Source organism: Rhinolophus sinicus, chromosome 14 (genome assembly GCF_057876585.1).
Source record: "Rhinolophus sinicus isolate RSI-liver-muscle chromosome 14, RSI-T2T, whole genome shotgun sequence".
NCBI lineage: Eukaryota > Metazoa > Chordata > Mammalia > Chiroptera > Rhinolophidae > Rhinolophus > Rhinolophus sinicus.
This window is the reverse complement of record NC_142514.1, coordinates 69,102,520-69,130,109: the sequence shown is the minus strand read 5'-3', so window position 1 is coordinate 69,130,109 and position 27,590 is coordinate 69,102,520. Positions and strand designations below refer to the sequence as shown.

The 27,590-nt window shown below is 33.5% G+C and overlaps 1 protein-coding gene across 6 annotated transcripts in view; it reads left to right on the top strand.

The window, feature by feature from the left end:
* The window catches only part of HFM1 (helicase for meiosis 1), a 110,435-nt gene that overhangs the window by 39,743 nt on the left and 43,102 nt on the right, over window positions 1–27,590 (top strand). For all 6 annotated transcript variants that reach the window (XR_016018661.1, XM_088791316.1, XM_088791314.1 and 3 more), the window contains 10 exons: window positions 292–335; window positions 434–535; window positions 929–1,074; window positions 2,121–2,215; window positions 3,804–3,937; window positions 4,748–4,795; window positions 7,582–7,662; window positions 16,073–16,164; window positions 17,546–17,652; window positions 17,748–17,795. Coding sequence is in view for 5 of the 6 variants with exons in the window: in XM_088791316.1 (XP_088647442.1) it covers window positions 292–335; window positions 434–535; window positions 929–1,074; window positions 2,121–2,215; window positions 3,804–3,937; window positions 4,748–4,795; window positions 7,582–7,662; window positions 16,073–16,164; window positions 17,546–17,652; window positions 17,748–17,795 (897 nt within the window). In the remaining variant the exon portion in view is untranslated. The remainder of the gene's footprint in view (window positions 1–291; window positions 336–433; window positions 536–928; window positions 1,075–2,120; window positions 2,216–3,803; window positions 3,938–4,747; window positions 4,796–7,581; window positions 7,663–16,072; window positions 16,165–17,545; window positions 17,653–17,747; window positions 17,796–27,590) is intronic.

Below are 27,590 nucleotides of genomic sequence, written 5' to 3'. Positions count from 1 at the left end.
TAATGATACTGAGCACCTTGTCATGTACTGTCATTTGTATGTCTTCTTTGAAAATTTTTCTATTCAGGTTTTTTGTTCATTTTTAAATAAGGTTATTTGATTTTTTTTGAGTTGTAAAATTAGGAACTTCTGAATATGAAAGTTAGATATTCTCTACTTCTTAAAGATAGTTTTGAAATAGTGATATTATGAAAATATTTTGATATCTTTAAGCTTCACAATAATTAATAAACTAAGACGTTTTTGATGTTCATGGGAATAACTCAATAATTTTATGGTATTTTTAAATAGGTTACAGAAGTGTGCATATTCCATAAGAGATTCAAAATTGAGAGGTAGGTTTAGAGATAATTTTTTAATAGCATTTCAGCTATAGAGTCAATTACTGATGTAATATTAACAGTATGTAACAAATGATATATTTCTATTATAGATATCTTAATACATGGTGTTGCTTATCATCATGCTGGTATGGAGTTGTCAGATAGAAAAGTAGTTGAAGGAGCTTTTACTGTTGGCGATCTACCAGTTCTCTGTAAGTAAAACATATTCTTGTGGATATTATATTTTGGAAAATTATTTTTAAGAGGATAAAAGAAAAAGCTCAAGTATTCTGACTTACTTGTGCTTTACTCCCAAGTCCAAAAATTATGTAAATATCCATGCATAGTAAACTCCTTAGTAGTTTTAGTTCTTTATCATGTTACTGAATATAGCGCAATTTGAAAAGTAAGAATTTAAAAATTTTTTAGTTTTAAGATATATTATGTTACATTGTAATGTTTTTTCTTACTTTTTAAATAAGTCCCATATATATATGTATATATGAGTCTTTATTACATTTATAAAAATATCTTTTATAAGAAAATGTCTACCTGAAGCAATAAAATTAAATGTCTTGAAAGTAATATTCCTTAATCTGATGCAGTTACTACCAGTACTTTAGCTATGGGAGTAAATTTGCCTGCTCACCTAGTAGTTATAAAATCTACAATGCATTATGCTGGAGGAATGTTTGAAGAGTACAGTGAAACAGATATTCTACAGATGATTGGTAGAGCTGGTCGACCTCAAGTAAGTGACAGTGTTTTACTTTTTGTAAATTATTACTATTTTTTTTCCCTTTTTTCCGCCTCCCCGCCACTCCTGTTCAAGCTGTTGTTTCTCAGTTCAGTTGTATAGGACACAACCCCCTTGCCCATGCTGGTGTTATGAGCCTTGCGCTCCCCCCGGCTGAGGCACAGTACCCCACAGCAACACAGCAGCCCACGGCAGCACACAACAGCCCACGGCCACTCATGCTGGCGACCAGCTGCTCCTGGCATCACACAGCAGCTCACACCAACCTCCGGCTGCTCACAGCAGCCCAGCTCTAGGGAGAGCCATTGTTCACAATCTTAGCTATAGAGGGTGCAGCTCACTGGCCCAAGTGGGAACCAACGACCTTGGCGTTAGGAGTACAGCACTCCAACCACCTGAGCCATTGGCAGGCCCGTAAATTATTTTAAAGACAAAGTTAAAAATATATATATTTTTGTGTATTTTTGTTAAACAAAAGATTAAGATTTCATGTTTGAATTAGTTTTAAAAATAAATGCAACTGAGAAAAGCTACTTTAATTGAGGAGTAGAAGTGTAAAAGAAGTCTCACCAAGAGATACATACTCCCTCCATGCAATCTAAACTCTCATTGTTTGATGAATGGTGGGGTTTCTGAATGTGTATGCTGTAAAAGGTTTTTTTGGTTTTGAGTTTTTTTGTTTTTGTTTTTACTCTGAATGGGGATGCCATTGGCATTTTGTATGGGGCAGTTTTTCATTGTGTAGGTCTTCATGCATTGCAGAACATGTAGCATTGCTGGATCCTATAATGCCTATAATGGTCCTCAGGTATTGTGACAATTAAAAATCAGCCCATACACATTACGAAACTTAAATTTTCAGTTAACATTCAAATTCAGAAGCATTTTTAAGGTCTTTTTGACCTGGTGTTTAAGACAAGGAACTGTTTAATATAAAATCAAAGTCTTGAGTTATTGAAGAGGCCCGGTATCAACTAGTGCTCTTCTTTACTTAATTTCTCTCTGTATGTATATTTGTGTGTGTGTGTTTTTTTTTTCAGTTTGACACTACAGCTACTGCAGTCATTATGACTCGGTTAAATACAAAAGAGAAGTATATTCAAGTCTTGGCTTGTAGTGACACTGTAGAAAGCAGGTAATACAGAAAATATTCCAAAAAAGATATTGTTAATATAATATACATATATATGTACATATATATACATATATATATATATATATATATATATATATATATATATATATGTAAATGTATATATGAATATGTTAAAAAGAAATTTGGTTAGGGGCTTTTCTAAGACCATTTACTTAAAACTTTTCAATAATCTAACCAGAAAGTTTGTATCCTTTTAAAAAATTTAATAGTTAAAAACAACATTTTTATTTAGCAGTGTTTCTTAGCATGCAGTATCATGTGTCCTTATTATAAAAGTCCAAATTAGTCATAAGAGAAGGAATATAATTTTCACATCTCTACATCTTTAAAATTTGTTTAATGATAAAGACATAGGCAATCTGAGACCTTTTAGTTAAGTATTTTATTATAATACTCTTGGAGAAAATAAGATATAATTCACTCCTGACCCTTTTTTTTAGATTTTATTTATCTTTTTTTAAATTTATTTTTAATTATAGTTGACATACAACATAAAATATTATATTAGTTTCAGGTGTACAACATAGTTATTCCACATTTATATACCTTACAAAGTAATCACCGCAATAAGTCTAGTAACCATCTGTCGCTCTACGTAGTTATTACCATATTATTGACTCTATTCCCTATGCTGTACTTTACATTCCCGTGACTTATTTTATAACGGGAAGTTTGTACTTCTTAATCCCCTCCCCCTTTACCAGCTAAACCCCTGCTCCCTTCCCCTCTGGCAACCATCTGTTTGTTCTGTGTATCTGTGTTTGTTTCTGTTTCATTTTGTTTGCTTTGTTTTTTATATTCCACATATAAGTGAAATCATACAGTATTTGTATTTCTCTGACTTATTTCGCTTAATATAATACTCTCTAGGTCCATCCATGTTGTCTCAACTGGCAAGATTTCATTCTTTTTTATGGCTAAGTAATATTCCAGTGTGTGTGTGTGTGTGTGTGTGTGTGTGTGTGTGTGTGTGTGTGTACATGTGTACATACCATATATTTTCTTTGTCTGTTCATATATTGATGGATACCTAGGTTGCTTCCATATCTTGGCTATTGCAAACAATACTGCAGTGAACATAGGAGTGCATATATCTTTTCAAATTAGTGTTTTTGTTTTCTTCAGATAAATACACATAAGTGGAATTGATGGGTCATAGAGTAGTTCTATTTTTAATTTTTTGAGGACTCTCTATACTGTTTTCCATAGTGACTGTACTAATTTACAATCCCACCAACAGTGCACCCAAGTTACCTTAGCTCCACATCCTCACCAACACTTGTTATTTGTTGTCATTCCCCACCCTAATTTTTTAAAGCCATAATGTCTTCTAGAGTCATGAAATAGAGATAAATATATAATCTTTTAAAAAGTTGAACTGACTTATAACTGTTTTCTCTTATATTTTTGAAACTTAAGTTATCTTTCATGAATTATTAAGGTAGCAATAAGTATGTTATTCAATATATTATTGAATTATCCAAAATATTATTGAAGTTTAAAACAGTAAGAGCTATGGCATCGAAATGCATGTTACTAATGCAAAGGTGTTTTTTTTTCCTATTAGTTTACACAAACATCTTATTGAGCACTTAAATGCAGAAATAGTATTGCATACCATCACAGATGTGAATATTGCTTTGGAATGGATACGATCAACTTTGCTTTATATCAGAGCCTTGAAAAATCCATCTCATTATGGTTTGTTCCTTTTACTTGGAAAAGTAGTAATTTTTTGAAGCCAGCTTGGCCTATATTTATTTTAATAGGTCACAGAATAGATTATAAAAATTGATAGGTAACAGAAACAAAAGTAACAACAGTCATAAATACATTTAAAGGCAAGAGTAGACACATGTGAGAAATCTTTGTCTATCTCATTTCTAGTCTTTCAATAAAGTTTGAAATCAGCACCATTAAAAATACACATTTTAGAAAGAAAATTAACTCAAATAAAAATAACAAAAATGCCTAAAGTTATTTAAAGTAAGTTAAAGTTAAAAAAAGTCTTGAATTTTATTTGAACTAGTGTTCAAATAAAAGTATATATAGTACTACTATTGCTGCTTCAATTTTCATTCTGCTTCTGAAGCTAACACACATCTGGTTATGTTGCTTTTAGAGAGCTCTTTCATGTGGTACAGGTTATAAAATAAAAATACTTCAGATTGCTGAATGTGAAATTAAAAGCTGACTTGTTGCAATACCATTCTAATGCACATAGGTTCAAAACTTTCAGATCTCCAAGAAAGAAAAGTACATACAGTATTCTTGGTCACTGTTACACAATCAAATAAGCAAAAGATAAGCCAATTGATACTGAAAGGATTTCACAATAGTGCTTATCTTCTATAGATGTTTAAGCCTTGTTTTAACTCATAAGCTATTTTTTTTCTATTTATGATTTAATTAGACTACTCTTTTCTAGTTAACTGGGGTACAAACTGAGCCTATATAGATGAATTAAGTCCATGCTATTTTATTTTTTGTAAATTTTCATAACTTATACAGGTTTTGCATCAGGATTGAACAAAGACGGAATTGAAGCAAAATTACAAGGTTAGATGTATTTCCTTCTGAAAAATTATATTCTATAAATTTTAATGAAAAAGATCAGTTATTATGTAAGTAAGCATACTCTTTTATAAATTTTTTTAAGTAACCTTGTTTGAAGAAAATAATACATGAACAATTTCTTTTTCACACACGAAAGTGAAGTTGGGCAGGTGTATTTTTTTCTGAACTAATCTATTTGTTAATTCTTTCAGAATATCTTCCTTTGTATAATACGTTAACTTGGGTTTTTTTTATTTTTTAAATGACGCTGGTCTTTGAAAATGTTGTATATAGGTATACAATTCTTTATTTTTCTTTTCTAGTTTAATTTTAATTGAAAATATAAGCCTAGCTTGATTATGGACTTCTTATCCTAATCTGTGCTAATGATGTGTTCTTATCAAACCCCAGCTTTGTTTTTCAGTTAATCACTCAGTATTTCATGAACTGTTTTTTAAAATATCAAAAGATTGTTGAGCATTTATTAGGATTAGAAATTGCTACCTTTCATTGTATTGTGGTTCTCTTCCAGTAAAAGAGAAAAATGTTAGATCCACTGAAAATATGTAGCCAATTTTAATTTGTTCACTACTTGGATATACATGTATGGCAAATAAAAATGCAAAGATAAGGATTAAACAGTAAAAAGTATTGCTTACAGAATAAATATGTTGAAACATGGTGATAAGCAATAGCATATATTCATAACACTGCTCTTTAGCAACAGATTTATAAAATAGTTGTATTATCCTTTATTTATTGACCCATTTTGTGATGGATTTTTAAAAGCATATATCTCTATCATAAAAATGAAATACACACAAGAAATCAGAAAGTCGTAAAGATATCTTGCTATGTTCTGATAACTGTAATGATTTAACTTTTGTTAAATTGGCAGAATCACAGTTTATATTTGCCTTATCTTCAATTATTACAGGATAGCTAAATTTTGCCTACAAAGAATAGCCAAATTTATTATATAAACTGAACTGAATATAATGTTTTGGTATCCTTGGAGGTCTATTTTAACTCTCGTAGGAAGGGCCCTTAGCCTAGAATATGGCATTTCCTAAATTTGGTTATACTTTCTTACTCAGTATATTCCAGTAGCTCTCCCATCACTCTCAGAATAAAATGCAAACTTTCACCAGAGCCCATAAAGTCCTATTTGATATTTCCCTACCTATTTCTCTGACTTCATCTCTTGTCACTTTCCCCTCTTTTACTCTACCCTGTTCTACTTGGCTCTCTTAGTGTTTTTTAAACACACCAAGCTTGTTTCTACTTCAGATTTTTGCACTCTCCCCCTTATTTTTGGAACACTTCTCACATATTTTACATGGACTCCACCTTCATTTCATTTGGGTCTTTGTTCAAATATCAACTCCCCAAAGAGGCCTTCCTGACTACCTTATTTAAAGCCAACTTTACAGAGAGGAAGGCAAAATGATTTTCATGTTGTTATTGCTATTTTTCATATTCTTGGAAAAGCTGATATATTTATGTATGTTGAAAATTAGAATGACTATATATATATATATATATATATATAGCTTTATATAAAAAATACACATAAGCTTTAGTTAAAAAACCTCTATCATTTTCTAGATCCTTTCTCAGCTTTTTTTCTTTTATAATACATTTCAATACCTGAAACTGTATTATTTGTTATTCGTTTGTCTTAATTGTTTTCTTCAGTAAAAAATAAGTTCTATAGAGAAGGAACCTTGTCTGGCTTTAGTTGCTCTAAACCTAAAGCTTAGAATAGTGCTCAGCATTCTTCTTTGGCTGATAAATTTACTCAATGCTAACTTAATAGTGGGTAATTAAGTAGCAAAGACTTCAAATGCCTCACTTAACCAAACACTTAAAACTATCAAGCTGCCTAAGCAATGTTGCTAAAACTAAAGTATTTCCCAAAGAACCTTGTTTTCAGAGGGCTGTATTTTTGTGAGTGGCTATGCTATTTAAGCTTGAACAGGTTGTAGAATTCCCACTCTCTGCTCTGACCTATCTCCAATCTTCTGAGCTTTGTAGTGCAGATCAGAGCGAGCACTCTAAGCAGCGGGCCACTACAGTTGCTCGGATCCCATCAATCAGTGCAAGTGAATTTGCATTGCTTCCTGTTCAGAGGTTCCTTCCAGTAGCAATAGTGGCACATTTAGATTCGCTGAATTAAATACTAAAAGCATCAGCTAAAATAGTCATAAGTGGTTGTCTCCAGAGTGGCAAACTCAGGAGGGGAAGGATTGGTGGTTTTGGGAACATTCTTTTAGAACTATTTGACTCTATACTGTGTGTGTGTGTGTGTGTGTGTGTGTGTGTGTGTGTGTGTTTATTTATTTATTAAAGTTGAAAAAAAAAAAGAAAACCACTGCCTCATTGGAAGTCAGATGGCAAAGCAGTTTCTTAGACCCAGAGCAAGTTACTTAGTTTAGTTTCCTAACTTGTACATGAAATAATATTAATATTACCTGCCTTACTGTGTTATTTTGAGAATTAAAAATTAAATGAGGTAATACAAATATATTATTTTAAAAGCTCCAAGTTGTGTTATCACTTATTGCATGTTATTTTTATTATTTATGTTGTTACTATTAGAAAATCTTTTTTAGCATATTAGTTGGCTCTTTTATTTAAATGAGCTTTTTCTTACCACTAAGTAGGGATTACATTTTTTCGCAGAAAAATTACACAGAAATACAACTTTAGCATATTTAATAATAAATTCTATTTTATACTTCTTTCTTATTTAACTAAAATAAAATGTGTTTTCTGTAATTGAACAGAATTATGTTTGAAGAATCTGAATGATTTGTCATCTCTGGAGTTGATAACGATGGATGAAGATGTTAATTTCAAACCAACTGGTAATTTTTCCATCATTGTTAGTAAATCTAACAATTACTTAGTAAAAAAGTTTGCTCTACTAAAATTTAAATGATAGTAAAATAATTGTGATCTCAGTTCTCAACAGGTATCATCATTGTTAACATTATAAATTTGTAATTTGTAAAATTATAGAGCTTCTTTTTGACAGGCATAGTATTTGTCTTCACTGATTCTGGTGACTTTTAGCAGAGGATTGAAATGCTCAAATCTTTGGGTTTTTTTCAAACCTGTTATAACTCTTGTAGATAATCCTTTTGCTAGTTCTTAATTATTCAAACATTGGTTAGCTGGATGGTTACTTATGCTTCTCTCTTTCTCTCTCACCCCAGCTCTCTTCCTCTCTCTCTCTTTCATTCTATTTAGAGTAAAATAGAAGAGAGAAAGGGTGTTTTACAGTTTTCAGCACTCATGATTAGAAGTTTCTTGAGGGAAAATATTGACTTCATTATTCCAAACTATTATAAGAAAAGGTACTTTATTGAATAAAAGTTGGGAAGAACAGAACAGTTTTTAAAAAAAAAATCATAATCTGACTATCTGTTAATATTTGGCATGTATTCTATTTTTATGCATTTTTTACATACCTGCAGCCATACTATAGAAATGTATGATTTTGTATCATGTTTTTGTTTGTATTTAATATAAGGTTAATTTTTTAAAAACAATTTACTGCCCTGACTCTTAGCCCTACATTTATAACATTTTTTTTTTGCTTTTCCCATGGTCCTTACTCTAATTTCTAATCCTAACTTTTCGAGAAGTATCTTCTGTGTATTCTAGGGTGTCTCACTGGGGGCAGGGTGGGGGGACATGAGAATCACTAATATAATTTCTTAATCTATTCTTTAGATACTTTCATTCTCAAGAATTATCTCTTCCCCATGGAACTTCTTGAATCCACTGATATTATTTCTTCTGCCTTTAAACATACCTAATAAATAACCTATATAACATTTTTCCTTTTTCTCCATTACCCAGTGAGTACTACCTGATTAATTTTCCTCTTTTTAACACTTGGTTCTCCTTCTGCTTCTTTATCCTTCTGCTTTATTATGGGCTTCTTAAAGTTGTAGACTGTTGACCTTTATTACCAGTTTATGGTCACTAAAAATATAATTTACCTGAGTGTTCTGAGGTGGGAAACAGTTCCAGAGTGAAAGAGTTTAGAGTGAGATTGCATTCTTTATCTTAATCTATGAGGTTCTTGGAGTACAATAGCATATTAAAGGTATGAAGATGGAAGGCAATATAAAAAAGAGCCTTAACTGCTTAACCTAAGATTTTTACATTATTATTTGCCCACAGAAACCTTTTTAATGGAGTATCCATTAATACTGTAAAGAACACTAATGTTATAGAACATGGTTTGGGAAATGTTATAATGCCAAAATGAATACTGAATAGATTTAATGAAGGAATTTTTTAAATGGAAGAAAATAGAGTTTGTTATCTAATCTCTGGCTGGGAAAGGGCTTTCTAGGCAATTCAAAAATACCTATATAATGTCTTTGTTTTTTTAGTTTACATAGAGAAAAATTTACTTTTTTTTTTTTTTTTTTTTTTGGTGTGCACATTACTAAATGACCAATGAGTCAAAGAGTAAATTTTAAGGCAAATTAGAAAATATTTTGATCTGATACTTGTAGCTTGTGCCTTCTCTCATTTTTTCTATTTTTATAGAGTTTTATTAATTTTTTAATCTTTTTAAAGAATCAACTTTTGGCTTTGCTGATCCTTTCTGTGGTATATTTGTTTCTATTTCATTAATTTCTATTCAACCTTTCTTCTCCTTTCTTTAGTTTTATTTTGCTGTTCTTTTCCTAACTTCTTAAGATGGATACTTAGCTCTTAATTTTTAGCTTTTCTTATCTTCTAATACAATCTGATCTACTGCAATATATATTTCACTAACGTGAATTAGCTCATATGCATATGGTAAAAGTGAGGCTCATGTCTCTGCAGTGAAAAATTTACACTGATGATACAACCATTTTCCCCAGCAACTCGTGTAATGGCAGCTGTATTATACAGGGTTCTCCAGAGAAATAGAACAAACAGGATGTGTATATATAAATACATCATACACATACAGAGGGAGAGAAAGAGAGAAAGATTTATTGTAAGGAATTGGCTCATATGATTATGGAGGCTTGCTTAGAAGTTCCAAGATCTGCAGGCATCAAGCTGGAGAACCAGGAGTCCCAACAGTGCAGTTCCAATTTGAGTCTGAAGGTCTGGAAACCAGGAGAGCCAGTGGTGTAAGTTCCAGTCTAAAAGCTGGCAATGTTGAGATCCAAGGAGAGATGTTTCAGTTCTAGTCCAAAGGCAGAAAAAGACCCATATCCCAGCTCAACGCAGTCAGGCAGGAGCAGTTAAAGGAGTTAAAACTCCCTTCCAAGAGGGTCAGCCTTTTGGTTCTATTCAGGCCTTCAAGAGATTGGATAATGCCCACTCATATTAGGAAAGGCAATCTGCTTTACTCAGTCTACCAATTCAAGTGTTAATCTCATCGAAAAACATCCTCACAGACATACCCAGAATAATGTTTGACCATATACCTGGACACACCCTGTGGCCCAGATAAGGTGATTCATAAAATAAGCCATCACAGCAGCTTAACGTAAAATAAACGTATCTGGCTGAACATAGCTGAATTCTCAAAGGAATACAGTACTGTACACGATGCTCTTTTACCTGATCGTCTTCTGGGCCCAGGTTGGCCTTGTATTTTGCCTTAAAAGTACATATTATGCAATGCCCAATCTTTGGGCATTTTTGGCCTTTGTGTTTATAACTAAGGAGCCTCTTATTACACCAGCAACCTACATAAAACACACACACACACACACACACACACAAACATGAAGTGTTATGTATGTATAACTTTATGAGGAATTTAACATGTCTTTTTAACTGTGCTAGTATTTTTCTATTCCGTTGCCATAACCATTTGGCCACAACTATACAACTGTGCTCATATTTTTATTACAATTATTATTTAGGTTAGTGTTCTTGTTATAAGGTTGCATGGATTTTTTAGTTTTTTGCTTCAATACTTTTTTCCATAAGCCCTATTATATTTAGTATGCATTTTTACAGGATGCAAGATTTTATAGGAATGCATATACTGTACATTTATAGGAAATACATATTTATGAAAGCGTACAGGATTATTATATATTTAAGGCTAAGAATTTTTATTAGCTTTAATTGGTAATATTTTCATTATAAATCAGTTTGTTATATTAATTTCCATTATAATTTCTTCTTTGACCTATGGATTATTGACAATTGTAATTCTTGATTTCTGTGCATATAATGATTTTCTAGTTTCTTTTCTAGCTATTTGTTGTTTCTCTTGATATTTGATATAGCTGCTTTGTGATCAAATAACATTTTTTTGTATGATTCCAATCTTTTGAAATTTGTTGAGACTTGTTTCATGTCCCAGTATAAGCCCTTTTCTAGATAAATACCTTGTTAGTTCTTTGATGCCTTATAAAAGATACTTTTTATATTTCATTTAGCTATTTTAGTTGCTTTAGGCCGGAGGGTTAGTTCATAATTACTTAGCATGCCACTGGTGTAGGTGGAAGTTCCTTACGTAGTATTTCTAATTAATTCTTTTTTTATGACTTCTTGTTCCTTCATATTGCTAATATTTTCTTTTCTTTCTTTTAGTATGTATCTTTTGTATTTAAATTCTTAGTTCATTTTTTTTACAGAAACTGACCTTTATTCATTGTACTAATGTCTGTTTACCTTTTGATACAAAGTAAGGTTTTAGTACAGAAAATCCCAGTCTGTCAGAACAGTACCTGTGCACACTGTACTATCACAGTCTCACTGTGTCTGCAATACTCAGAAATAGCCCAGAGGGTGTGCGAGTAAGACCTCAAGACAGCCTACAGTTTGTCTTACTTGTCCGAACTAGAAAACTCGTATCTGTAAAACAAAGGGCAGCATTGAGGACTGAAACATGTCTCTTTTTGAACAACTGTGCAAGAAAGTATATCCCATTTTTAAAATGTCACTATGGCTAACCTACAATCTAGTGTCTAGAATTACAAAGAATAAAATGAAATCAAAGATTTCTCACTAGTAAAATGAGATCTTAGGAACAGTTTCAAAATACAGTATTAATAAATGTCTACCCCAGTGACATTTATATGGAGCCCAGTACAGTACCTGTTATTAATAGAATGCACAGTTTAGGGAGGAACCAGATCAAACCTTCAGCCAGAGACATCCAGCATCAGAAGTACAAAAAATAAAAAACTTGAACGAAGACATCCTCATGGAGTACTGTTCATGCCGTGAGTGCCGTATCCAAGACTCAAAGATCCCACTCTTTTTAGATTTTTGACAGAGACAACACTAATCATCATGCTTCCTGGAGACTCTCAAAGTTTGAAATATGAATGTTTTCATATCCAAAAGAGCTAACGTATCTGCCCAAAAGAGCTAGTGTGTCTGCCCACTCTACAGAGTTTAAGAACTACTGTGCAAACATTGCACTGATAAAGGCCATCACTATTTACAGAACCTAAAGAGGACCCAAGGGCATGCATCAGCCCTAGCTTAACACCCTGCTTGGAACTAGTTGTGTCATCATGAAGCCATGAGACGCCAACAGACCAGATAGAATGCTGAAATGATAAACACAGATGGAAAGGAAATGAGAGGACCTGGAAGGCATGAGGGAAAGTCTGAGAGATGAGTTTGTAAGACTGCCAAAGTCGCCTTCCCTGGTGCCGGAGGGGCGCAGAAGGGGAAAACACTGTCGCTGGCAAGTTGGTCCCACAAAGGCACTGGTCCTGCCCCACAGATGGCTAAGCATCTGCAGTCGCCATGTCCTTCCAGGAGAGGTGCCACTGAGGAGCAGAAAGCTTGTCAGAGCTCTGGCCCACCAACAAGAACCTTCTATAGCCCCAGTGAGGTTCCAGAATTTTCCTGAAAACAGGAACAAAACACCAGAGCAACACAAGGGGACTGACAGAGGGACAGGCTGGGCACTGACAACATGAGGTCGTTCAGGTAAACATAAACAACCAAATACTTAGAAAAGGCTTGTAAATTTGTGATCTGAAAGGTTCTCTTTGCAGCATCTCTGATCAGCCAGCTAAAGAAAGGTTGGTGATGAACCCCTCTATCAAAGTCTTTCGTGTTTTTGTTTTATCTTAAAGCACACATGTGAGAGGAAGACAGTTTGCTGGACTGGACCCGGATCCCATTTGTTTGCAGCTCTCTGTCTCAAAGGAGGTGCTTCTGGAGTCCTCCTTCATGGATCCTTCCCCTTCATGTTTATATACAGACAGACTTGTGTTTTTAGTCACTAAGGAGCTGAGCCAGGTATTGACACTGGCTGACAGCTGCCGTCATTTCACAGCACAGCATTTTTTCACAGTGGGCAGGCTGGAATCCACAGGACTTTATTTTTTCTTGATTGACCTTTGCCAAGAACTGAGTGCAAATGCCCAACAGGGCTCCTCCCCGGACGACTCCTGTGAAGTACAGACTTACTCCCGTTCAATCTTCTGAGCCGGAATGTCTCTGAGTCACCTTGTCTCAGAGATGGGGTCTCTCTGCTCCTTGATGTGTTTAACGCTCTTGTAGTGGATAAAGATGACGATGGGGTAGATGTGCACGTGGTGCAGCCGCTCGATGGCGTGGGGGCAGTGACCGCCCAGATGGAGACAGTTGATGTGACCCCTGTGGTCACATCAAAATGGCCACTCCTCCGTGTGTAGTCTCTTAGTCCATATGTTTTAATTGTGCTTCATACTGTTTTTGCTTTTTAAATTTCTGATTATAATACTCAAGTATCTAGGTATTTTCATTCATACACTTACATTCTTGTTGAGGTTTTTAGTTATTCTGCCTGGTAACGTGTATAGGAGAAGGGCTCAAAAGACCAAGTCTTAGTTTGTGCAAATTTAAGAAGGACTAACATCCTGAAAATGACTAGTAATTGCAAGAGGCTGGGAAAGTTACTAAACTGGGTTGCAGATCTTACCTCGGCAAAGGAAAGGGGAGGAAAGGAGGAGGAAGGGAGGGTGGACAGGAAGGAGAATTTATAGTCCTAAGACCATTTGGCAAAGCTGTTGGGGAATCTTCAAGTCAAAGTTTTCCATCCAAGGAGTCCCTTGTCTTACTGGCCTACCTTAATATTCCTGCCACACTCAGTCATTTGTTTGGGGCATCTCATGAGACGTGTGATCTCAGTGTGAACATGGTGATGGATTCAGAGCACAGCAGCTGGGGCCATCAGTCAGACACTCTTTGCAGTAGGAGATGAGAGAGGTGCATTCTTATGGCCTCTACTTGCGCCACCACCCCACAACACTATGACTTTTACTTTGAAATATCCTCAATTTGCTAGTATGAGAATATTCCTCATTCAACAGGTATATTGATAGCAAGTTGCCTCTTAATTTCTTCTCTTCACTTGCACATTTTTTTAATTTTTCCTATTCCTTCTACCTTGGCTCACTTCCTTCATGGCTTCTTTCTAGGTTATTTTTATACCTTACCTAGGAAAGCTTTGTCTTTACTAAAAAGCCAGCTAATATAAAGTCTTTTATCAAAACCTTTCATTTTCTTTAGCAGGAGATAACCTGTATTTATAAACACCTAGGATAAGAGGAGCGTCTTTAATATACCCTCGAGTTTGATGTATTCCCTTGGTAACCATATTCTTGATATCTCACACACTGCTCTCAGAAGCTCCCTTCTATGAACCACTGCATTACCCACAGTTTGGCTGGACATATTCACCAGGCTCCTAATTTAGAAAGTGGCTTTTAAGCTGGCCTGGCTACTTCTCTATTTTTAAGTCTTAGTTCTGTTTACTGTACAATGGAATATCTAAGTCTGATGGAATATCAAATTCATCCCTTCTTCAGCAAAACCTGTAGTACGTACTTAAATGGTAGCCTTTTCCTTGAGAAGCAGTATGCCAGTTTCCTCTTCCCAGCTGTTTTCTTTGTGTTCACAAGGCTTGAAATTCTTTGTAATGTTTTTGACAACTTAAAATTGAAACTGGTAACCTTTTAAATGAATTCCACTTCATCAAGTACTTATCCCCACTCTACCTATCCCCCTACCCTCAACCAACTCAATGCTCTATTTCTAAAGCAATTTATTTTCAATCTCCAATTTAATTAAAATATTGCTCAAGAATTTTAAGTGGTCCTCTGTTATTTTACAAATCAAACCCAAAATCTAAACTCCTTTAATAGCATTTCAAGGCTCTTTTCAGGGCCTCTGTAGTCTATTATTACTAATGTTTTGATAATAAAAGGAGGCAACATTTATTTAATGTTGACACTGTGCTAAGTACTCTACATGTATTAATTGTATTTAATCTTCTTCACAATAAACATGAGATAGGAACTTCTGTTATTCCTGCGTTACATTAAAAAACTGGTAAAGTAACCTGCATATGATCACTTACTTAATAAGTGGTAGAGCAAGGGTCTGAAGCAGGTCAATTTGACCTAAACTCATAATCTCTATCAAGCCATATCTCTCATTATAGTATTCTAATGATAGTCTTTTAAACTTTTGATAAGCAAGTCTTGATTTTTCCTGAGGTTATAATGGCTTTATTTCCTTTGTGCCAAGGCATATTAGTTACTTTTTTTTTAATTAAAGTTTATTGGGGTGACAATTGTTAGTAAAGCTACATAGATTTCAGGTGTACGATTCTGTAATACATCATCTATATATCATTGTGTGTTCACCGCCCAGAGTCAGTTCTTCCATCACCATATATTTGATCCCTTTTACCCTCATCTACCACCCCCCCGCCCCCCTTTACCCTCTGGTAACTACTAAACTATTGTCTGTGTCTTATGAGTTTTTGTTTCTTCATTTGTCTTGTTCCTTTGTTGTTTTCAGTTTTATATCCCACATATCAGTGAAATCATATGGTTTCTCGACTTTTTCAGTCTTATTTCGCTTAGCATAATAATCTCAAGATCTATCCAGGTTGTCACAAATGGAACTATTTCATCTTTTTTTACGGCAGAGTAGTATTCCATTGTGTATTAGTTACTTTTAAATCCTGCTCAAGATCCATTATTTCTACTAGGTCATCCCTCACTGACCATTCTCTTAGGTTTAATTTCCTCTGCATTTAAGTTTGTATATGTAAATATTATTATTAACTGGATTTTGTTCTCTAGTCTAGCTATTTCACATGTGGTTATCTCTCTAGGCAACCTATAAGTTCAGAGACTGTGGCTTCTAGATTTCTTGGTGTGTCTTTTGTACCTGAAGTCATTGTAAACACAGAATAGATGTTAAAATGTTTGTCAAACCCCTAAAAATGCAAGTTGTTTCAGCTGATGGGGTGAATGTTCATTTTTCTGTCTTTTTCCACAGAGACAGGAAGATTGATGGCTTGGTATTATATTACATTTGAGACAGTGAAGAAATTTTGTACAATCAGTGGAAAAGAAACTTTATCGGATCTGGTAAATTAAATTTTTCACTAGAAAATAAATACATAATATAGTATAAAATGATATTGAGGAAACAACTAATTTGTATATCTCATGTAATTTAAGAATGAATGAACAGAAAAGAGGGCATTTCTAATAGAACATATGTCTCATATATATTTGATCATGAGATATGGAATATTAATCCTTAAAATATATTTTCAGCGGTATTTCTGTATGAGGGTAAGAAAATTTATATACATACACACAGTAGGGATGGCATCTACCTTTCAACTTACATGATAATGCCAATTACCTTGGTAATGGCTACCAAGTGCAATATGTTGAGAAAGATCCCAAGCTGATGTGGCATGATACATTAGGAAAGTCTGCCATGCGTGAGGGACAGTGAGGGACACATGTGTCACATACTTGCAACTCTTCCCTAAGCCTTCTGAAACAGAATAACAATAACTGTAGTAATAGAATAGTATTGGTGCTAGAACAGAATAAAGAACTGATTCTGGAGAGAATGGGGGTGAAAACAGGTTATACTAAGATATCAACAATGGGAGCAACTTTGCAGCTGCAGCAGTAGATAGAACCGGTCATGTTGTTGGTACCTGGTAACTGTATTGGTGCTTTCTCCCTTTTTCTGGGGACATAAATATGAAACAAGATATTTATATTTATTCTCAAATTTAAACCATTAATTTTTATTTTAAATATCTAAGTTATTTTGATAAGATTGTTACACAAAAATTGCACAAAAATTGATGAGAAGTAGGCTTTATTTACATGTAAATATTATTAACTAAGAAGAAATCAAGAATAGAAAATCCCTAATGTTAGCACTAACTCATCTGATTTTGAGTTCAGTAAGTGTGTAAGAGAATTAGAACAGGTATTAGTTTCATTTTATAGATGTGAGAAACCAAAGTACAGAGTTATCTGCAGAACTAGGCTTTAGAATACAAATTTCTTAATATCTAAAGCATTCTTTCCATTACAAGATTAGCCTCAATAGAGCTAATGATTTGCAAACTATAGAAGGGTAAATAATAATATAATTAATAGTAGTAGTACTGAGAGCTACATTTAGTGAGGGCTTACTCTGTGGTACACACAAGGCAGAATACTTTAAATTTTATCGTGTTCATCTTTACAATCTTAGTCCCAATGTCTAGCACAATATCTGGCATATAACAAGTGTTTGTAAATATTTGTTAGTAAATGAACGAATGAATGGATCCCTAAAGAAGCAAAATGTATAAAGTAAATTTTTAACTATTATGCTAAATGATAAAACTGTGATGTCCCAAGGCTGCATGAAAAATAAATACAGAGAAAGCACATGAGAGAACAGAAGTAAAGAATGGACATAATTAAATGGATAAATACTGAAATTTTATAGGTCACAATGATAGCCAGCTGCAAGGAATTTCTAGATATACAATTAAGGATAAATGAAAAGAAAACTCTAAATACTTTGAACAAAGATCCAAATCGGATAACTATCAGGTACAGAAATTAAATGTATTTTAAATAATTTTTAAAATGTTTTTATTTAAAGTAAGTAAAATAATAAAAGTTTTGACTTGTGTTTTTATTTACAGATTTCCAATGGGAGGAAGAATTAAAACAAGAGAAATGAAAGTAAATTGGTAAAGACAGTTAATCGTTAAATGTCTTAAAATATTGACTACTTGTTCATGATTCATATTTATGAAAGATTTTTTTAGTTTTCAAACATTTTAAATTTGTTTTCCTTAATACGAAAAAGAACATATTTATATAAAAGTGTGTCAAGATATAGATGTGAAATTAATTTCTAAAACTCTCAGACTTTAATTAAAATAGATGATTTGTGAATTATTTTTAATCAACAAACATTTATTGAGAGTGTGTTCTGCTGAGGCAAAGTATATGATAGAAGATATAATTTTCATCAAGAGCTTTCGAGTTAGCTTGAATGAGAACCATGCATATGAAAATAATGGACAGTAGGAAAACACATGCAATAAATGTCTATTGAATGATACTGACATTCTGGGAGAACAAAAATATGAGTGAATGAATGCATATATGGCAATGGGATGACTAATCTGCCAGGAGTGGGAAATTTGTATAGAGGAGTAGTAATTGGAAGAGTAAACAGGTTACATTATAACTTGTAGTGATTTTTATTCAGTTTACAATCACAAGCGCAGTGATATGCTATGCCAACCAAGTGCGTGGTTTTCTGAATATTTAGATTTTAGGGGTAAGCATTTTGATTAAATGAGGTGATTTAAGGTGAAATGATTTTTTTATGTGGCTCAATTAAGCCAGTTAGCCAAAGAATTTCTTTTTCCTCCTTAGAGGAAGTCACTCTTTCTCTGGGATACTTCCTCACATCTCAATTGAATTTTACATCCCAAATCCCTTGACGTCTCAGAAACAAACTCTCACTGTTGTATACAACTCATTAGGTCGATCTATAGCTTGGATAACAGAAGTTAATGTTCTGTTCTGTTTCTTAGCTGTATTTCTCTAGAAATTCCAATTCCTTAGAGACTATAGAGAACTTCGAGATCGTATAACCCAATCCTCTCATTTTACAAATGAACTAAGTGATGCCCAGATAAGTTGTAACTTGCCCAAGGTTATGCTATAGGCTATACTGAGAATTGAGCTAGAACTAGAACCATTGATTCTCTCAAATGTTTTTTCTGATATACTCTGTTGCATCAACTATTGAGTCAAATCAAAGTGTTCTTCCATAAGCATCTTCTTGAGAATTCTCTATTTGCAATTTTAGTGCTTTCATTTACCTTGCCTTAAGTTGAGTCATACATTCTTTTGATTAATTTAAAATTTGTAATTGATGGCTTTATAATTGTTTTTATACATACCATAATTTAGTTTCTCATCATTATTCCCACCTTTATGTATCTGCTTGAGGTGGGCAGGGAGAGAGAATGTGTATGGGGTCTTTCTTAATTCAAAATGTACAGTCTTTTGGTGGGTGATGATGGCTAATAGTAACCACATTCATGTCTCCCGCATATCCCTGTTACTTTGCTGAATTTCAGATGTTAATCTTCTTAATTTAAAATTTTTATCCTTCAAGTTTTGCCCTTTACTGTAAGGCTATTTTTTATTTTTTATAACTTTAATTCCCAAGTCCTTCATCTTCAGCACTAGCTCCGTTTTCTTTAACTGGTATTTTTCAATGAACGCATAGGATATATTTCCAAATAAGTGATTTCTTTTCTTAGCTGTCGCGTCCAGCGCAACACGGGCAGTGAGGGTGCGAGAAGGGGCAGTTTGGGTTAAGTTTTTAAGAAAGAAACAAACAGAGACTTAATGCAGTTAAATCTCTCCGAAGGCCAGGGGTCTCTCAGGCTCAGAGGACTGGAGCCCAGAATATGGCCGACTGGGGGTTTTTATTGAATAGGTATACAAAAACAAGAGAAAGCAACATTGTTTCTTACACGTCTCTGAAACTCACACATCATAACAGAAAAATATATATCTCAATCACCCTTTGTCAGTCAACAGCTGAAGCACAAGGTCCCACAATGTCTTAATTAAGGTATTTACCTTCTCAGGGTCAAGTCTCTTATTTTGTAACAGTTCCGTTGAGCTAAGTGGAGAGAACTGATCTTTATTGTTTTTGTAACTTCTCTCACAAACAGGTGCCAGGGAAAAGGCAGAGCCGCAACAGCTTTTCCCAGGCAGGGGGAAGGGGAGGCAAGGCCCCTTCCCATATTTTTCTAAGGCAGCTCATTGGGGATCCCCACTCGGTTCTGCCTGGCTTAGGTTGTATCTCCCGTGAGATATCTTACCCGTCTTTGGCTGCAAACCATCTTTTGGGGACCAGACAGAGAGACATAAGGTGTAAACATAAGGATGGAACAAAGTCCCAGAAAGGCACCGTCTCACAGACTCTTTTTTCCTTAAGGAAAGACACGGGGGGACAGTTGGCTAGGCTGTTGTGTGACTACACTTAGCCATTTGTTTCTTGTTATTATATAAGGCATGGATTCATTTTTAATGAGTCAAAAATAAAATTTGGAAAGCAAAAAGTAGTCTCCCTTGACTCCCTTTCTTTCTTCCCCAGAAGTAACTATTATCAGTAGTGTGCTGTGCATTCTTCCTATTTCCTTTCTATTTATTTAGTACATATAGGTGTGCTAATAAACATATGTAATACCTACTATATAAGCAAGCTCATACTATATAGAAGATTCTATATAAATATGTACACATGTCAACCCTATTTATTTTAATAGCAATGTATATTTTAATAGCAATGTGTTCTATAGTATGAATATATATAATTTCTAACCATTCCTTTATTGACGAAGAGTTAGATGGTTTACAAATTTTTGCTAGTATAAATGGTGCTGAAATGAACTTCCTCGTATTTGCACCATATTTTTCAAGGATTTCTGGGTGAAAAAGACATATACTACATGAAAAGATTTAATGTATAATGCCAAATTGCCTTTGAAAAGGCTTCTCTGATTTATAATTCCCACCCACAGTGTTAACAGAGTGACTGTTTCCATACGTCCTCCCAATACTTGTTTTATGTCTTTGAACTTTTGTCAAAGTAATGAGTAAAAAATTATATTTTAAAATTAGCAAATCCCTGATTATTAGGAGGGAATATATATATACGCATATTATTGGGTTTTATATAGAAGTTTTAAATTGCTATAAAATCATACATGTTAGTCTTTTCTTTATGACTTCTAGGTTTTTGTCTTGTTAGGAAGGTCTTTAATGTCCTGTATTTCTTAAGATGAAGTTCAACTACATAAAACAGTAATAAAATGAATTAACAATAGCTTAAACAAGATAGCTACTTTTCTCTCAAGTATAGACAAGTCAAAGCAGATAGTCGGAGGTAGATATAGTGGCTTCATGGTGTCAATAGTTGGGTTCCTATCTTTCTGTTCTGCCATTCCACACATGACTTCTATTTCAAGGTTACTTCATTGTCCAAAATCACTGCTAGAGCTTCTGCCATTACATTCGCGTGTCCGCTCTTTTCAGTAGACACCTTGGAAATTCCAGATAACACTTTTGTACCCAGTTACCTGGCTACGCTTAAGTGCAAAGGACACTGGGAAATGTCTGGTGATATGGGCCTAGATTAAGACTGGTATTCTGCTATTAAGAAGGAAAGAGAGAAAGAATGTTGGGTAGGCAAAGCGGTCTCTGCCATGCATCCTAAGATCATAGGACTTTTCTTGTCATTTCTTCTAATACTTTAAAATCATTTTATTTTTACCTGTAGGTTTTTTGTAAGGCATTTGGAGTTAATTTTTATGTATGATATGAGTTAAAAATTTAATCATACTTTGTCCCTGAAAGATAGTCAGGAATATCTGATAAGTATTTTGTCTTTCTCTCTTTGCCACCTTATCATAAACTTAAATTCCTAAAGGTCTGATTCTGCACACTTAGTCTGTTTGTTGCTGTGACAATACCACGTTATTTTACTTGCTATTCTGTTATTGCATATTTTATTATCTAGTAGGGCAAGTCCCTCCTTATCTTTCTTTTAAAAAAGTTTTTGGCTATTCCTGCATTTTTCTCCGTACGATCATTACGAACTTTAGATCCTTATGAACTTTAGAGTCAGTTCATCAAGGTCTATAAAAAGTCCTTTTGAAATTGGCTTTAGTTTAGTTTGTGGAAGAAATCTTCTTTTTACAATTTTGAAATCTTTCTACCTAGGAATATGGTCTCTCTCTCCGTCAATTCAATCTTTGTTTTTCTGTGTTAGTTTATAATTCATTGTTTGGGTTTTATATTTCTTGATAGGTTTATTTCTTGGTATTTTATGGAGTTTGATATTGTGAGGAGAGTCCTTTTTTACATTGAATCACATTGCATTATATAATCAATCATCGATGGTATATTGAATTTGGTTGTTTTATTTGTCTATCTCACTGAACTCTCTTAATAGTACCGTATTTCCCTGAAAATAAGACCTAGCCGGACCATCAGCTCTCATGTGTCTTTTGGAGCAAAAATTAATAGAAGACCCGGTCTTATATATTATATAAGACACAATATTATACTAATATTATATTATATTATATTATATTATATTATATTATATTATATTATATTTATTATATTATATTATATTATATTATAATTATATTATACCCAGGTTTGTATTATATTAAAATGAGGCCGGGTTTTATATTAATTTTTGCTCCAAAAGATGCATTAGAGCTGATTTTCTGGCTAGGTCTTATTTTCAGGGAAACACGGTGCTAGTAGTTCAGTTGTTTTGCTGGAATTTCCTGGATAGAAAATCATGTTATCTATAAAGAGTGATTTATAATAGTTATTCTCTTGATTTCTAGTAACAACTCTGTTTTTCTTTACGTGTAAATGGAACCTTTAGTATACTGTTCTCTGTTTCAGAAAGAGAGCAAACATCCTTGTCTTATTATTGTTCTTAGTGGTCAGGTTTCCAGTGTTTCACCATCAGGGAATTTCTCACACTTTTTGAATTAGGTTCTGGATCCATCTCACTTATTTGTAAAAACAGGTTTGGGTTCAGGGTAGAGAGCCAGCAACCCATTTTAGTTCACCACTGTCACTGGATCTGCAAGTTGGGATTCTGTACAATTTCTTTTATGTTCTTTGTTCTGTACAGGTTTTCTAACTTTTATTGAATGAATTTTTCTTAATTTATATGTTTCTGAGATATTCATTTTATCCAACTTGTTAGTTTTTATGGCATAAAGTTTTGTTCTCTAATATGTTAAAAATTTATTCTGAATATAAAATGTTTCCTTTCTAAGTTGTAACATTATTTGTGTCACCTCTTTTTCTTAATCAGACCTGCAAGAGGTTTCTATATTTTGATCTTTTTCAAGCCATTTATTTTTATGTATTGACCCTGTTTAATAGTTCTATTCATTTTAGGTATTTTATCTTTTGCTTTCTATTATTTTCTATTTCATTAATAGCTGATTTTGTCATTATTTTCTTCCTTCTACTTTCTTCTTTTTAATTGTATATTTGCTCCACTTATTTTGTTTTTCTTATTTTCTATAAAATATTTAAGACTACAAATTTTCTAGTAAGTTACCTCTTTGACATTGTTCTATAGATTTTCTAAATGTGTTTCTATTCTTTCTAAATAGTTTGTAATTTTAGTTTTAATTTCCTCTGTAAGAATTATTAAAAATCGTGGTTTAAAATTTTAAAGTAATTTTTTAAAAAGTCATCCTTTTATTGTTAATTTCTAATTTTATTGGATTGGAATTAGAGAATGTGCTTTATGATATTTAGTGTGATTTTACTTGTGGCTTAATAAATGATTAATTTTTATGATTGTTCTATGTGAATTGTAAATGAATAAAAACAAACGATGTGTTTCCTAGGCACTAAGTTGTATATTTTGTCATTAAGAAGAGTTTGCTAATTGTGTTATTCAAAGTGCGTTATCACTCATATTTCATGTAGCGTTTTATTAAGAGAGAAATTTAGTATACTAGAAGAGGAAAATTATAGCAAGATTAAATAATGGATCTAGAAATGTAACGTCAGGTAGTTCAAGGGAATCTAGTACATACCACCAGTTATATTTGGAAAAACAGACAAAAAAGGAACAAGTACACAGTAAACAGAAGAGTAACATACTGTCTAATTAGCTGTGACTTGTGAGAATGACTATAAAAGTTCAGGACGGGTTATGCAGTAAACAAAGGAAAAAGTCATAAGGAAATTGTCTTTGTAGGATTGTACATAAAAGGAATTGTACTTAAACTGCCTGTTTAGACATTTGTTAAGAACTATAGGCCTAATTGGCCAATATGTCCATGTTACCTTTCTTGTCCTGTCTCATCTTCACTGCAGATGGAAGGCAGCTGGTTAGATAGCCAGCTCACTGTCCTATCAAATGCTTTTTGCTTTTAATTTCCATTTTGTCTAATATTAATATTACTGCACTTGTTTTACTTAGTATATCTTTTTATTCTTAATGTTTTCGTATTGTTTTATTGTAAATATAACTTGTATAGATAACATATAGCTAGATTTTGTCAATGTTTCTTTATCCAATCTCAGAATTCTTTTAACTGAGTAATTAAACTCATTCACATTTACTATAATTATTGATATGTTTGGACTTACTGTATGTTTTCTGGTCAGCATAATTATTGCTTGTTTCTTTTTTCCTCAGTTATTTTTTCTTTTGACTTTCTGCCTCTTTTTTAGATATATCAAGTTTTCTTTGCTTTTGTTCTTCTAGCTAGCTCTTCCTTTAAAACTTTGCATTGCATATGTAGATTTGTACACCAATGATTATGGGCATACCCCAGAGATATTGCAGGTTCAGTTCTAGACCACCACAATAAAGCAAATATCACAATAAAGTGAGTCATATGTATATTTTGGTTTCCCAGTGCATATAAAAATTATGTTTATACTATACTACAGTCTATTAATTGTGCGATAGCATTATGTCTAGAAAATGTACATACCTTAATTTGAAAATACTTTATTTTGCTAGAAATGCTAACCATTATCTGAGACTTCAGCTAGTTGTAATCTTTTTTGCTGATGGAGGGTCTTACCTTCAATTTGTAAAAAAAGTGCAACATCTGCAAAGCGCAATAAAAGGAGGTATGCCTGTATAGAAAATTAACATTTTAAAACTTCTTCGTATGAGACCAAGACTTTATCACATTTTCACTCCTCTCTTGCCCCTTACTCTCTCCCGTGTTCAGATCATCTGGGATTTTAGTTCCAGATTGTTAATTTTAAAATATTTTACTGTGCATTAAAATTATAGGCTTAACCTAAAATTTTTTCACTGGTTTCTTTGCTTACTTTCTGCTTTTTAGAATCTCTGTCTTCCTTTTCCTTAGATCCATAGTTTTTCTTCTGGATACACTCTGAAGGAATTATCTGAGTCTTTGTAAGCCTGAAATATATTTCGCCCCTCTTCTTTGAATGAGTTTGGCTAAATCATTCTTCAGTACTTTCTTTGTGATAATGGAGAAAATAAAATGGAATAAACATTGCTAAGGGAGTCACTTACAATAGAGTAAGGAGACTTAAGGGAGTGAGGCCTGTACACATCTTGTGCCTCAGTTCTTAGAGATGCTATTAGGTTGCTAACACTGTTGCTGAACTCAGCTCAAGGCTTAGCCATAAACATCCTGATGGCCATAAATATCCTGGAACAACTCCTGCATGGACACATGCAGACTTCTTTCCTTGGTAGTTTTCGCTTCCTTCGTTGGCATATTAGAACTAACCAATCCCTGGTAAACTAGTTAGCAATCCTTCATAAGCATGAAATAATTCAATTGTGAGGGTTTTGCCTTTATAAATGCTGCCTTTCTTCTCTCCAGAGTGCAATTTGGGTTGCTACCTGAATCTGTATCTCTCAGATTGCAATCCTTTTGCTCAGATAAATGCCTTTTATTCTTTATTATAGCCTGAATCTCTTCTTTGGTTAACATTTGATACTGTTCTTCGTGCATCTATTCTTGGTGATTCAATCTGTTTTCAGTCCTTTATTAATAACCTTTTGTTTCCTCCTTGGAATATTAAAATAATTTTTCTTTATCTGTGTTAGGAAATTTCACCATGAAGGTTTAGGTGTATGTCCTTATTCTTACTTTTTGCACAGTACTCTGGGGACCCTCTTAATATCGAGACTTGTATCTTTCATCAGCTCTGGGAAATTGTCTTCTATAATTTAACTTAATTATTTCTACTCTGTTTTCCCTTCTGGCACTCCTACTAAATGAATGTTGGAACTTCTGACTCTCTTCTCCACATTTTACACTTTTTCAATATTTTTTTTATCTCTTCTTTTTTATTGGCTCTTCGGAGAATAGCTTAATCATCCATCTTACTAATTTGCTCTTCAACTTTACTGAGTTTTTTTCAGTGATAAAGTTTTTATTTTACAGAATCTCTACTTCACTTTCTAAAATGTACATATTTCCAACTTCTCTGAAAATATTAATTACATAAATCAATTATACTTATTTTGAAACTCTTTTTCTGTGCACTACTAGCTGTTTCCTCAATTGTTAGCTTTTTTTTTTACTACTGTGTGTCTTTTTTTTGTGGTGGTATTTTTTTCTAAATTTAGGCAATTCTTCGTTGTTTACTTTTGTATTTGTGAATATCTTTTTGCTTGCTTATTTTGTTACTTACTGTCTCTAATTATTGTAGAAAAGTAGTTGAATTTGTTGTCATGAAAGTGTGGAAATACCGTGTAATCTAAGAATTAAGTCTTCCTACCCCTCTCAGGGGTTTGGTGCCTTACTTGAAGCACTGCCCTGCCTCTCTGGCCTCAGTGCCTACACTCCCTGCCTTAGCCTCTCAATAGCTATCACAACTGCTTAATGTTTTCCACAAATGAGAGAGAGTGGCAGAACACAGCATTCCAGTGAATTGTCAAATACCTTGATCTATTGATTCTTCTACATGTGTTATGGATAGTCTCTTCCAACTTTGTTTTTCTCATAGATTTGACCTTCTGTCATATATCTGATTTCTAACATTCAGCTTTCTGGCCCTCAATGGTATGCTCTCTTGCTTTCCTATAGTTTTATAGATGGAGACATATACACATAACACACATACATGTATGTCCATCATTTCATGGAATTTGAAGAGGAGTAAGTATATAGAAGGCTTCATGTGCTATCTTGATCTTTTCTCTCAGTTGATTCTTTGGGCATTCTCATTTTATGTTTGACAGAAAAAGTGTTTTCAGAATAAAAGTGTTCTCAAGAGAGAGTAGTACAGCTTCATAGTACACCTTTAACTTCTCTTCATTTGAAGGATTTCTACTCTTTCTATACACACACCTATTCTGAACAAATCTTTCTTCACTAAGTTAGCCAGGATACAGAAGGCTTTCAGGAAGTTCTGGTATCGGAACAGGTCTTAAATGTCTCAACCAATGATAACAATAATCAGCAATAACCATTTCTTGAATATTTGCTGTGTTTTAGGCACTACATTAGATTCTTTACATACTTATGGCAGAAACTGCTAGCTGACTGTTCTGGTATCTGTTCTTACCTACACAGGACAAAAATTATATTTCCCAGTCAACTTTGTAGGTAGATGTGACCCTGTGACTAAGATTTGTCCAATTAATGGGACATCAGCAGAAATGTGTTAGTCTTCCTAGAAAGCTGCTTAAAGGAAATGGACTTACATGGTAAACAGGGCATCATTTCTCATCCCCAGACCCTCATCTTTCTCCAACATGCTGCATGGAGTGAATGTATAATAGTTGGAGCCCCAGTGGTCATCTTAGACCATGAGATAGCCTAAGAATGGAAGCCATACATGGCAGAGTAAAAATGTAGGAGGATCCTGTGTCTCTGGTTACTTATAAGACCACCATACCAAACCCGGGACTTTCTAACTCTGGAATACTTTTACATAAGAAAATAAACCAT